Source organism: Magnolia sinica, chromosome 12 (genome assembly GCF_029962835.1).
Source record: "Magnolia sinica isolate HGM2019 chromosome 12, MsV1, whole genome shotgun sequence".
Taxonomy (NCBI): domain Eukaryota; kingdom Viridiplantae; phylum Streptophyta; class Magnoliopsida; order Magnoliales; family Magnoliaceae; genus Magnolia; species Magnolia sinica.
This window is the reverse complement of record NC_080584.1, coordinates 15,603,485-15,617,006: the sequence shown is the minus strand read 5'-3', so window position 1 is coordinate 15,617,006 and position 13,522 is coordinate 15,603,485. Positions and strand designations below refer to the sequence as shown.

Here is a 13,522-nt window from a genome sequence, read left to right as displayed (position 1 = left end):
TAGACTGGTTGACTTGGATAGACTCATTTGGTTTGGAGTCTGGTTGTGACTTTTCTGAGTTGGGTGTTGTATTGGCCTGACTCACTTAAGTTAAGGGTGACTCAAGAAGTTGGCTCAATGATGTAAAGTGGGCTCTAGATGTATTGTAGACACAGATGGACTGAAAAAAGCTCGATTGGATTTGAATGTAGTTCGTTCGATCCAGGTTATGTCCTATGTGCGGCATGATGTAATTGAGCCTAAGGCATGTTCAGATCAAAGAGACTCATTCTGGATAAGGAAAAATTGACTTTCCAAGTGTGAATCGTAAATTGACCATAATTTTTTATCCGAATATCCTTATGGGGTGCATGACCTATGAATTTTGATTGAAAGAGGTCATCTCACTTTCGAGAGAAAATGACTCTTTCCAATTCAAAATTATACTTTTGATTTTTTAAAAAAAATTATTTTTAATAAATTTTAAGATATATGTATCTCTTTCATTTTAGAGTTTTAGTATGTACAGTCTTCTTAAGATTTGCTTTTATCATGCTAGGAGTAATTTGACAAAAGTAAATTAGAGCTTCCTATTTTTAAGGAAATTTACTATTTAAGGTAAATTCTAGTTTAATTACATTAAGATTTTAATATGTCTGAATAAGTTTTAGTTTAGTTGCATTATGATTTTTCATTAGAGTTTGCATTTTATTATTTAAAGTATTATAATTTCATTTTAGAGATACATATAAATAAAATATTTTCAAATTTCCTTTATTTCTTATGAATTTAAGACCCATTAAACCATATGAATTTAAAATTTATATAACGTAGAGGAGATGGTGTTCTTCCTCTAATAATTTTTTGCTCTTTTTTTGCATCGCTCAATGTGTGAAATGACTTTGCTATCAAACTTTAAAATTATTGCGCGCGCCAGCACCTTTAACCTTAGTAATAAACTCACAATATCAAACCTGATTAAGTGCTAATAAGATCGAGTTGACTCGGATGTGTCGTTCTCCTGGCTGGAAATTAGGTCCAAAGTGCCCAATCCTCAATGGTGTTGCATGTTAGTAAAAAAGAAAAAGCACAATGACTAATATGGTCCATGTACCAATCATTTGGTTACCCACTTACAAGAGAAAGCAAGCTTGTCACACGTGAGAAAAAGTGCTACACGTGAGACACCAATCATATATCATTATTCAAATAAATTATAAAAAGAAAAAGAAAAAAAGAAAAGAAAAGCAAAGATACAAAGCAAGGATTCAAAGCCCCACACAAGCCATCCATGAACCTTTTTTGGGACCCAACGGTCAAATTCGGGCATGGATTCAAAGGAAAGCTTTTAAGGGTTCCAAGGACAAGTAAGGTATGTTTCCAATACATGGAATCATGATTGTGGTAGGAGACCAAAAACCCATGGCAGTAGGTTTGTCACCTCCACTCCCACCTTTTAAAAGGTGTGTGAGGGAATATATAGCTTTGTGTATGTGAGTTTACCTTAACACTCCTCCTTTGGTCAGAGAGACTCAAAACTACCTTTGAATGTGTCACAAGAAAGAAAAGATGGGAAAAGAAAAGTGGGAGGAAAGGAGTAGTAGTGTGAGATTCTCCCCAAAAGGGGCCATGTCACATTGGGTGATTTTTATAAGTTGAGGGTTTATACTATGATGTATGTATGCATGCATATAGATATTTGATAGACGGCGTAGGTTTGTGTTGATCCGTTCCGTTCGCGTTGTGGGTCGCACCATAGATTATTCATGATGACGTAGATGCATTATTGTAAGTGTTTGATCATGTCGAAACCATTGACATCTTTTGGCCTTACAGCAGATGGGTCAGAACAAACTAATCTCAATCGTTCAATTTGTGTTCGAACCGCTAAAATAACGTGCTTTATTGTGTATGGGTCATGATTCGGAAACCAAATTGAACTGAAGGTCTTGATTATCTGATTGGTGGTCATCAGATTCCAAATTTGACAAATAAATATTCATCAATTGTCTGATTTTTGGGTCTACCAGTCTATGGCTAATCCACAATCGGGTCTACAATTTGGATGGTTTGGATCAAGATATGTATATGCCATGTGTAAAATCTCAATGTGCATAACCATACATTGTTGTGCTCTGCCAATGTACCATATAGGTTGAATGGCAAAAAGAAAAGGGTGAGTGGGAGCATGCCATAAGTCAAGGTGCTTCCAATGCCTAAAAAAAGGGGGAGCACAAACACACATGATCTTCTCCTCTCCCTTAATCTCTTTAATTTTTTCTCACTTGCATTATAATATATTGCAAGATGAGTGATGGTTCACCACCATTTTAAAAATAGTGGCCGCGCATCTTCACATGCAAAACTCATACAAGGCTATCCAAACCATCCAAATTGTGGGTCAATTTGTTGATAGAACACATATTTAAAAGAATCCTAAATCTAATTAAAGGTTCTCAATGAATGATCAAAAGTAAAATAATGAGTGGTCTAGATGAGATGGTGAAATAATATGGTTACCATCATCTTCTTAGCGTAATATTTTAGTCATACTCCATCCACGATGGGGTTAGTGATTTGGACGGTCTGGATTGCCATATAACTGTCCATGTGTGCTTTTGGAATGTCACCACCAATTTTAAAAGTGCGACGAACTATCATAGGAGTGTAATTGTAAAATATGATATAAAAGCATAGATGGTGTGGTTTGTGACCTTTCTTTTTTGAGTGTTTTTTTCTAATATTTTATGATCTTGTGATTTGGGTTTGTTAGGCAAAAGGGGTGGGCCACACTACTGTTGGGATTGATGGGAGCAATCATAGTGAGAAGGAGAGATGGGATGGTGAATGGGGAATCCATTCCATTTCTCCATCTTCACAGCATTTTGCTTTCTTTTCTTTTCTTTTCATTATTTTCTTCCTCATTGCTTTTGCTTTTGCACCTCCCACCCTGTGGAAGGTGATAGGAGGGATCGCAAAAGCGGCCCACCGGCATATCTTAGAGAGTGGGGGTGACTATCACGTTTTAGTGGCCAATGTCAAGCATATATATGTACGGTCGGATCGTGCCGGATTATTTTAATTTGATATGAATAAGGGTTGCTTAGTCATAAGGCAGTTTGGAAGATGTGCTCATCGATTTAGTGGGATACAACCAGATGGTGGGCCCCACTTGAGGTATTGGTTTCCTTAAAAGTAGCTGATAACCAACACCCAATGGCTAGAATAATGACATGAGCTCTACTCCTTTACAAGTCTACCTTATTTTTCAAGGGCTATGAATGAGGCTATAGCATCCAACCAGCGGGTAGGGTTGTTCAACCATGAAAGTTGTGTGTACGGGGAAAATATACTGATCGAACCATCATGTGGGCCATCACGTGAATTTGAATTTTTTTTAGCGCACATGGACTCCACAATGTCTAATAAGGTCGTCCCACCATAAAATTAAAAAGTCAAGTGGCAGAAATCATGCTAATCCAACCATCATGTGGGCCATCGCATGATTTTAAATTTATTTTTTTTAGTGATCAATTATTTTGTATGGTGGGCCGATGTGTTGTATATATGCCATCCAACCATGCATCATGTGGGTCCCACCATGATGATGGAGAGGCCCACACAATGCACACCTTAGAAAAATTACAATGGACAACTATCTTAAAAACCTCTAAATTTAGGTAGTGGTACACATGATGGGTAGATAGGCCTTTTTTTTAGGGATCTCCAATTTTCATTGTGGGTGGCCCTAAGTTCTAAGTAGGTTGGTGCCATACATAGACAGCCTGGTGGACCCCACATGGAGCACTTGCAGAATAAGCTTATTCTAGAAGGCTTGTGGACCTTTATGAGGTCATGGTTTCCTTAGAACCAGCTGATCCAACCAATGCATAAAATATTAATATGAGCTAATATAATATCTTGTGATAATAATAATATCTTAAGGTACTTGTCCGCACACATGGTATACGTTTGTTAGATCATCTGGACCATTCATCCATTGGGCATGAAAAGATCGTTGACAGTGATTGAAGGATAGGATAACAAGTCGGCTTTTAGGAAAAGGTCTAACCAACGGTTTACGTTCAATGGGCCAAAATCTTCCGGAGCTTCTCCATGCCCCCACATGTGCTAGTGTGGTGCATGTGTGTGAGATCTAAGGTATCCATGAGGTGGGTCCTGTTGTTCTAATGCTCTGGCACAAAAATCAGGCCGGTTAGCCCAACAGGCGGTCCATAATCTACAGAAGAAATGAACGGTGGAGATGATTTGGGTGAGTTCTAAGCCGTTGGTCCATTTCTAAAATTGTGGCAACCTGCTGAGTGGACTGCCCTGATTTCTTGATGGAGATCTCTATGATGGAAAACGTGATGGATGGCTTCGATTTCATTCCCTTGTGCCACCGTGGCACATTTAGTGGTGTGTGCATGAACTGCAATTACTAGCGTAAAAATAGCAATTCAATCAGACAGTGCATCCAAACACAACCTAATGTGGAAGAAACCTACGGTCCTATACCATGAAGCAGCCATATTTATGATATAAAATTCTAAAACATCTCAACCGTCAGATTACAAATTTGAAGAATGACATGATCATCGGCTCAGATTAACGGGTTGGGTGGCAGATAAAGAACATGGTGGCCCAGGAAGGTTTCTATGGTGAAAGTCCCCATCATCACTATTTCCTATGGTGTGGCCCACCTGAGTTTTGGAATGCATATCCTATTTCCTATGGTGGGGCCACCTAAGTTTTGGAACGACCTAATTTTTGGGTTCATATACTAACATGAGATTTTGTAGTTGATGGACGGAGAGGATGTCACACACGTGTCACACGTTGGATCCATGGAGATAAGGTGTTGTGTGCTCTTCCTGGCAGATGTGTTAAGGAGGATTACGGTTGGAAGGGTAGATTTGTAAGCTTGCTTACATATTTCAATGAATTCGCATCTCAAGAATCATGTGATCATCACATGGGTTGATTAAATTCAATGAATCATATGATAGCATTGCAGCAAGCCAAACACATGATTTATGAGAGATGGGACGGTTTCATGTACGGCCATGATATAAGGAAATCATGTTATTTCATGCCAAAGCTATTGCTAAGTCATGCATCTTAGTCAATTGATTAGTGCGGATGTGTTAGAATTGAATGTGCGGCTCAATTTAAGTCAAATAACCTATAACTTCAAGCATCAAGGTAGATAGATACATCGAAAATCGATCATACATGACCAAATTCTAATAAGATCGGCCGAATATTTAACCACTTGCATAGTATTGCTAAAGATGATCAGATGATCGTGAAAGGGTAGGGTTCGTTATCTGAAAATGGGTCACACTTTTGTCTTCTATATGAAAGGACTTTTTTCCTTCATTACAGATAAAACAAAAATGATATTCTTACAGTCGGTTGTAGAGAACAACTGTACAATACCTCTCTAGATGGAGATCTTTAATTGATATTTGAACTGAATCTAATGTATGAGTATAGACTTGAATTATAGTTAAAGTTAAAAATTACTTGATTATCGTTACGAATTACATTAAGGAATGTAAATAGTATGTAAAGATAAATATTACACTAAGTAATATAAATGACTGATAGAGATAATGATTGCATTAAAAAATGTAGATGACTCATAATTAAAAAGATAGTTGAAAGATAGATTTGGTTTAATTTAATTGGTATGAGATGATTTCTTCAATTGAATTCATTTGCTATTTATAACCTTAAATTGAGTATTTGGATGCTTCTACATCTTGATGGTTACTGTAATTATTTCAGTACTACATGACCTTCTGGAGGCTTTCTTATAAACTTGTCACTTATTTTAATGATCGCTTCAGACTTTTTTACTGACTCGACTGAATTCCACTCAGTCATTCGATTGACCACCTGGATGACTCTCGGCTATTTGGTTTGCTTTTGAGTTCCTTTCAAATATTCCTTATCTTATGATCATATCAGCTGTTGTTACGTTTCAAAATTTGAGTATAGAGTGTGCACCTTTAAACTCGAGTTTCGAATCGTAACTCGGACACAAATTAAGTGTACTAATTTCATTCTATTATACAATTATTTAGAAGCAAAAGTAATATTCATTTTTATATTCCAACGAGGTCCATTTATAATCATTTACACGAAATGATTTAAACACCAACATCCGTGCATTTTCAACATCCATAAACATTCAATCAACATAAATTAGACATCATTTATTAGTCGATACAACTTACTAATGAATACTTGCTACAGACTTAGAACAATTCAATTAAATAAAACCAATCAAATACTTAAAATCCTATAACTAATACCATCATTCATTATATATAAATCATATCATTTTAACACATAAAGTTCTAATTAAATAATTTGGAATAATATAAATGCGGCCAGTTCCTCTTCTGATAAGTATGACCACATCTCACATGTGTCGTGCACTAGTTCAGTCACAAAATTTTTTTTTCCAACCCCAACTAATCAACTATTTGCTCATTTGTACGATTTTTCTATCAATAAAATTGTAAGCTAGCAAGGCTTAGTGAGAAAACCTAGCATAGTTCATTCTTATTGAAATTAAGATATAATAGAAACAAAGTATGTACGATGATATGGATGCAAATGATGTATGAATGTATCAGATGGGATATTCATCCATTTGCTTGAGTTGGAGATCGTTAACCCGCATCCAACCATTGGGTAAGTTTTCACCTTTTGTTAGGCTTGGGCATAGCACACATCTGGTAATGGTCTATCGGGATCAACGTTTCTTCCAGGGATGACTCCTAGGATCGACAATGTAATGTATTTATATGATGGATGATGTATGAATACATCATTTTTATAATTGTTATAGTTACTTGTTTTAATCAGAACATTCATATGTGAATTTAATGTACAACTATCATAATTCAGACAATTTGGCACAAATTAGCATATGATTTATTGTAGCATATATTCGCTGTAGTTAAATCAACAGCATCGTAACAAAATACTCTAATTGGTATATCAATTAATTAAACCATCATAAATAATTTATTTTAATTCCAATGAATCAGAGACACATTAGGTTCATCACCTGAGTCTAATAGTATAGAATCCACAACGTAATCAGGTTGGTTTGAATTTAGAAATCCAATCAATTATATATACGACATTGTTATTCATCTAGTTATATTACACGGTGAGGCATACCTTTAATTAACATCCTAGTTGGGCAAACCCTAAAGGACTAAATAATTGAAATTTTATATATAATATGCTCATTAAATTTAATTTTCAAAACTTAAATTTTCTTTTAAAGATTCTGAGATTGAATGGAAAATGATTAATCGAGGTGACCCACTAGATGATTGGATTATTTAAATTCTTGAGGTCTTGGGTATATTTTACCTATATACATTGGATGAATGGTGTGGATCTAACCATATATACACCGATGGCTCATCTCGACCTTGTATGTAAGTAATACTAATACTTATACAAAAATCTGACATTTCCTTTTTAAACGCTTTCAGATCTGACTAGTGTGTCCTATCTGATAGTTAGATTGATCTGGAAGTTAAGACCCTTGTATATTTTAGCCTTAGGGATCGTATGATTCATATAGATTTAATTTGATTCGATCAGATGTACACTAATCAATCTCTGTGAAAAGAAACTTCACATGAGATTTTATACTTCCATCTTCTTTACATTGTATTTATCCACGGATCAATGCAATGAACGTGTGGCTGATCTACATCGTTCGTTGTATAAATCGAGCCAAATTATATTAAATGTATAAAAAAAATGAGAGAATGATAATAAACTTACTAGATCTAAGCTCTCCAAAATTATCTCTCTCTCTTTCTTAGTTGTATGTGAGGTGTCTTTTTATTAATATCTGAGTTGGAGTAGAACTCTTCTTACGACATATTTCTTAAAAAAAAAAAAAGAGGGCTCATTTAAGAGATTGAGAAATAAAGAGAGAACTATATATATAGGAAAATGATTAGGAATAGAGATAAGAGATAGAGATGATTCATTTTTTTTACGGGTTTTATAGCCGTGATTCCGTAAAAATCATTCATAACATTTTTTTAAAAAATATCTTTAGCATACTATATATTTCTCTTACTATAACACGTATCCTTTTTAATTATATTTTTAAAGAATTGTTAGAAATATAACAGTTCCTAATAGTTCTGCAAATTAATATCTTTTTAAAGGTTAAATTTAGATTCATTTATTATTTTTAGTGAGTTACGATTTTCTCTCTTTTAAGGTGTTTTAGGATTTAGAGAGTCTTTTGATAATTTCAAGTCATTTATTTGAGTCATCCGAGAGATTTTGAATCAATATACGATTCTTTTATTATTTTTCAAAAGTTTACTATAAAAAATTAATAAATCCAAATCCTTTATAAGCCATTTAGAAAAGATGAGTTTATCTATTAATCTCTATAATAAAATTTTCTAATTTTTTCACTAATGAAAACATTTTCAAGAGCTAGCATCCAAAGGCTTGATGGGCTATTGCAATGTCCATGTAAAATCCTCTCCATTCCATCTGTTGTGTTAGCTCATTTTAGGATGGGATCCTGATCTTGCATGTGTCATGTCACAAGAAACACAGCAAAAGTGAGAGAACTTTGAAACTTTCTTAGGCCCACTTTGATGTTTGTAAGTCATTCAACTGTTTGAGTCTTACCATGATGGAGTAAAAAAGACAAATACCCTTATTTAAAACTTTGATTTCAATGGTATGTGTCCCATCCCTAATGGACACTAACTTCTGTAACACCATGTGCTTCAGCGGCATGAAGCTACGTGGGGCAACCATAGTGTCGGTATAAAAGTAACTTTATCCTATAGAATTTCATCCGCTCATATTAGGACAAAACCCATAAATGACTTATGCATGTGTGACACACCACATGAAATAATAATAGGGATTGAACACTCACTATTAAAACCTTGCAAAGGCTCACCAAAATTTTTTAAATCATGCTGAAATTTAATTATTTCCTCCGTCTCATTAGAAATCACTTTATGAAATGGTTAGATGGTATGTAAAACACCACTACAACTCTAAAACAATTTGGATGACTAGTGTTTTCAACCTCATCCTTATTGTTTTCTAAGACGCGGCGGACTTGAGTTTTAGATTTGCTTCATATCTTATCTTTGATATATTATGAGTTAGATGAATAGGTGAATAGAAGTGAATTTTACACTGTAATTGTAATAAGCTCAAAGAGCTTTGATTAGGAGGCCAACCCCCAATGATTTCTCTTGACCAGCTTAAGAAGATTCCAATGATAATCATTTTCATTATTATTTCCATTGCTGTGGCCTACTTGAGTCTTTCATCTACTTTATTTTTTTAACACCGGTTCTAATAAGAGCTGGATAAGTTGATGGACGGCGAATTTTACAATGACATCATAATGAATAGCCTAAGAAAATTTCATTGATAGCTATTTTCATGCTTACTATTTCCTATGATATGGCCCAATTGATGGTAAAACTAATGGATGGTGTGGATCTCACTAAAAAAAAGAGAGAAGAAAATAGAGGTGGGCCTCGCATTGTTGCACAGCTCCCTACAACAACCGTTGTAGGAAATTCGAGTCCAAACTGAGACCGCCCATCTGATGGCCACATGGGGGTGGGCCCCACACGCCCTGTCATATCTGGAAAAGAAATCTGAAAAGCGAGGATACTGCCATGCCCGGATCTGAACACCTCCAACGTAAAGAACGTGAGGAGCTTCCGAGAAATTCCCGAGAAATTCAGGGGCTACCTTCCACCCGGAGATGCCGGTGGCCCCCTGCGACCGACGCTTACCCGTGGCAACGATTCCTTGTCGGATTACAGCCATTCACGCACGTGGGACCCATGGGCCCCACGCCAAACGAGAAGAATTAGGTTTTGGACTTTAGCGACCGCCTACGTGGAACCTCCTGGCGGGAGCCACGCTGCATTCGCCATGTGGCAACCCCTGGGCATTTCAGTTTGGATTTTGTCTAACCAAATCCCTCGCTCCAACTTCCTATTTTTTCTCCTTTTTTTAATTAGAATTCTGAAATTCTTTGACTAACCCTATAATTCCTTGAATTCCTAACCGACTCTTCGTAGAATTAGAGGATGTTTCTCTAGAGTGGGATCCGGCAGTGAGCCTCCGGTACGTGTTGTGGGCCCCACAATAATGTGTCTTTTTATCCATACGGTTCATACATTTTTCCAGCTTATTTTAGCTCATTAGCCCAAAAATACGGCAGATCCAAATATAAGGTGGACCACACTACTGATAATAGTGGTGATTGAAAGATCAGCGTTAAAAACGTTTTGGGGCCACAAAATTCTCCAATAAGTGGATAAGGGCTAGCATTACTGCTGTTTTTTGTGGTGTGGTCCACTTGAAATTTAGATTTTCCCTAAAATGAGCGGGCAAAATGTACATACATTATGGTGGGACCCACACAAACAATGTGGGTGGGCCACTTGGAAACGGATTGGCTACTCCCATCCCACTAGCCCGATGGCTGGTAGTAGTCGGTGCTTTGTAGGCCCACCATGATGTATGTGTTTCATTCATGCCGTTCAACCAATTTTACAGATCACTTTAGGGCTTGATCCAAAAAATAAAAGGAATATAACCCCACTACAGGAAAACAATAATGATAAGATATCTACAGTTAAAATCCTTATGAGGCCCACTGTACTCTTTATTTAAAATATAATTTGATGACTAGGTCATACAAGCCTAGATGAAGGGAAAGAGCAAAGAACAGCTTGATCCAAAACTTTTAAGGACCCAAAAAGTTTTTAATGGTCGACATTAACTCAACACTGTTTCCTATAATATGGTCTAATTGAGATTGGAATATACCTTATTTTTGGTCTCATACCTTAAAATAATCTATAAAAATATATGGACGACTTGAATGAATCATATACATAATGGTGGGCCTCACAGAGCACCGACCACAGCCCTTGGCGGGTGTTAGGGGCAGTAGCCAATCCGTTTCCGGGCCACTTTGGGGGTCATGGAGTAACCAATCCCGTGCGTAGGTCAATGAGTCTACATCCTTACATTACTCATGACCAACGGGAAGCATTGATCTGGTGGGACATCATGTGGATCGTCCATTTATTGTGGAAGTTTTCTAGTTGAATGTGGGCCACTAATCTCAAATGGGTCATCATAGAGACATAAGCCTAATCAATTCTAGTCATTCCATGATAAACCCAGGAATTGAATGGCCTCGATTGACAAACGGTGGGCCCCACCTGTACGGTTTATCATCTTTGCGTAATTAATATTATAAGGCTGAAGTTTTAAAAAATTACAAAGCAGTATATGTGAACTTTTTCACGAGGAATTTCTTTTAAAACAGACAAAAACCAAAAGCTCTCTCTCTCTCTCCACCAAACCCCTAAATAAACCCCCTCAGCCTCTCCATCTGTATTGCATGTTCTTCTCTCCTCTCTCTACCCCCAAAACTCCCAGGATCCCAAAAGATTAAAAAAAATCCAATTTTCAATGGCTGTTGAAGCTCACCATCTTCATCTCTTCCCTCCTCAGCTCATTACCAATCGGTATTCCCATCTCTCTCTCTCTCTCTCTCTCTCTCTCTCTCTCTCTCGCTCTCTCTCTGTTTCTCTCTCTCTCTCTCTCTCTCTCTATTTTTGTTCTAATCTCTTATCTTTTTGCAGAGAAATCGTCAACGCCATTGAAACGAACGCCAATTACTACAACAATCAGATGGGCTTCAACGTCCCGTTTCCTAGCGCACAGACTCTCATCCCATTCTACAACTCTACCATAGCCGATTCAATCCCTGCCGACAGCGGCCTCACCTGCAATCTCCCGGCCCCGCGAAAGAACCTTAGGGAATTCAATATCAACAACAACAACGGCAATAGCAACGGAAATAACCCGTTTCTTGCAATCTCCGATCAGAAGGAATGTCATGCCCATCCCTTCTCCTTCCTCGGTGAAGACCTCTCGTTGCAGATCCAACAGCAGCAATTGGAGATCGATCGGTTCATCGCCCAACATGTAATTTTCCAATGCTTTCGTTCTTTTGGCATGATTTTCTCAACTGGGTTGTCGAATCTACTGTAGTTCTCGCTTCCTTCGACGTTCGTTTCCGATCTCTTATCGCGATTTCCTCAAATGGGTCATCGAAAATTTCTTTAATTCTTGCTTCTTTCGATGTCGTTTTCGATCTTTCAGCCAGTTTCTGTAATACTTGCTTCCTCCTACGATCGTTTTCGAACTTTTGACGCGATTTCCTCAAGTGGGTCATTGGATTTTCTCGAATTCTCGATGTTTTTGGTCTTTTGGAGCGATTTCCTCAGATGGGTCATTGGCTTTTCTCGAATTCTCCATGTTTTTGGTCTTTTGGAGTGATTTCCATAGATGGGTCTTTCAATTTCCCATTTCTTCTTCATCTGTTCTTCTCACCGAGCAGTTTTCTGAAATGGGTCGTTGGAATTCCTATTGAATTTGCAGGCGGCGAAGGTGAGGAATGAGCTCGTGGAGCGGCGCCGGCAGCAATCGAAGCGGCTCATCGCAGCCGTCGAAGAGCGGATGATGAAGAGATTGAAGGCCAAGGAAGAAGAAATCGATAAAATCGGGAAGCTGAATTGGGCCTTGGAAGAGAGGGTGAAGACCCTCTGCATGGAGAACCAGATATGGCGGGACCTCGCTCAGACCAACGAGGCAACGGCCATCGCTCTCCGGACCAACCTCGATCAGGTGATGGCCATGGTGCGAAGCGATCCTGGCCGTGAAACGGCCGATGATGCCGAGTCCTGCTGCGACAGCAGCAGCCATGACGAGGAGCGGCGCAGGTTAGCCGTGCCAGCACAGGATAAGAACGGTGCGCAGGATAAAGGTGAAGCGGGGCGCATGGTAAGGGTGTGCAGGAGCTGCGGGAAGGGAGAAGCATGTGTGCTGCTGCTGCCGTGCAGGCATCTGTGCCTGTGCACGGCGTGTGGCACTTGCGTGCACACGTGCCCCGTGTGTAAATCCAGCAATAATGGCAGCGTGCACGTGAACATGTCATGAACCCAAAAAAATAAAAATAAAAAATGGGGAAAAAAAAAAGAAAAAGAAAAGAAAATTGTAGAAATTTTATCTTTTTTGTTTATATTTTTTTGTAGTTTTTTTTTTTTTTTTGGGTAATTTTACGCTTACATCCTTTTGGTGAATGCGCGGAATGTTCGGTGTATATGTTATACACTGAATCAATTGTCTATGTTCGAGTTTTGTTGGGTCCTTGGTATATAATGCTAGTTGATTTCATGAAATGATTTATACCGATGTTCGGTGTATGTACTATATATGCTTGGTCAGTGGTACGCATTTTTGGTAATTTAGGAAAAAGGTAGGGTAGATTTTAAATATTGACGTAGCGAAATCATGGGTGGTGCCGTTGGATGCGTGGTTGGACGGCTGAGATGGGGTTCTGTCTCAAGTGGGCCAGACCATTGAAATTAAATGGGGGTGTCTAGGGGCCACTATATTGTATTTGTGAAAT

The 13,522-nt window shown here is 37.8% G+C and overlaps 1 protein-coding gene across 1 annotated transcript; it reads left to right on the top strand.

Annotated features, from left to right (window-relative positions):
- The first annotated feature begins 11,411 nt into the window (after window positions 1–11,411).
- LOC131220994 (probable BOI-related E3 ubiquitin-protein ligase 3) lies at window positions 11,412–13,292 on the top strand. The gene is made up of 3 exons (XM_058216043.1): window positions 11,412–11,573; window positions 11,691–12,036; window positions 12,493–13,292. Exons 1-3 carry the CDS (start codon window positions 11,518–11,520, stop codon window positions 13,048–13,050), a joined length of 960 nt encoding a protein of 319 aa, XP_058072026.1. The 5' UTR covers window positions 11,412–11,517; the 3' UTR covers window positions 13,051–13,292.
- Window positions 13,293–13,522: the final 230 nt, after the last annotated feature.

What these genes read in the sequence shown, in the direction of transcription:
- LOC131220994 (XM_058216043.1), top strand. Translation starts at nt 11,518, where the DNA reads ATGGCTGTTGAAGCTCACCATCTTCATCTCTTCCCTCCTCAGCTCATT. An exon ending in CCTCAGCTCATTACCAATCG is followed by an intron (nt 11,574 to 11,690) that starts GTATTCCCATCT and finishes ATCTTTTTGCAG; the next exon opens with AGAAATCGTCAACGCCATTG. An exon ending in ATCGGTTCATCGCCCAACAT is followed by an intron (nt 12,037 to 12,492) that starts GTAATTTTCCAA and finishes TTGAATTTGCAG; the next exon opens with GCGGCGAAGGTGAGGAATGA.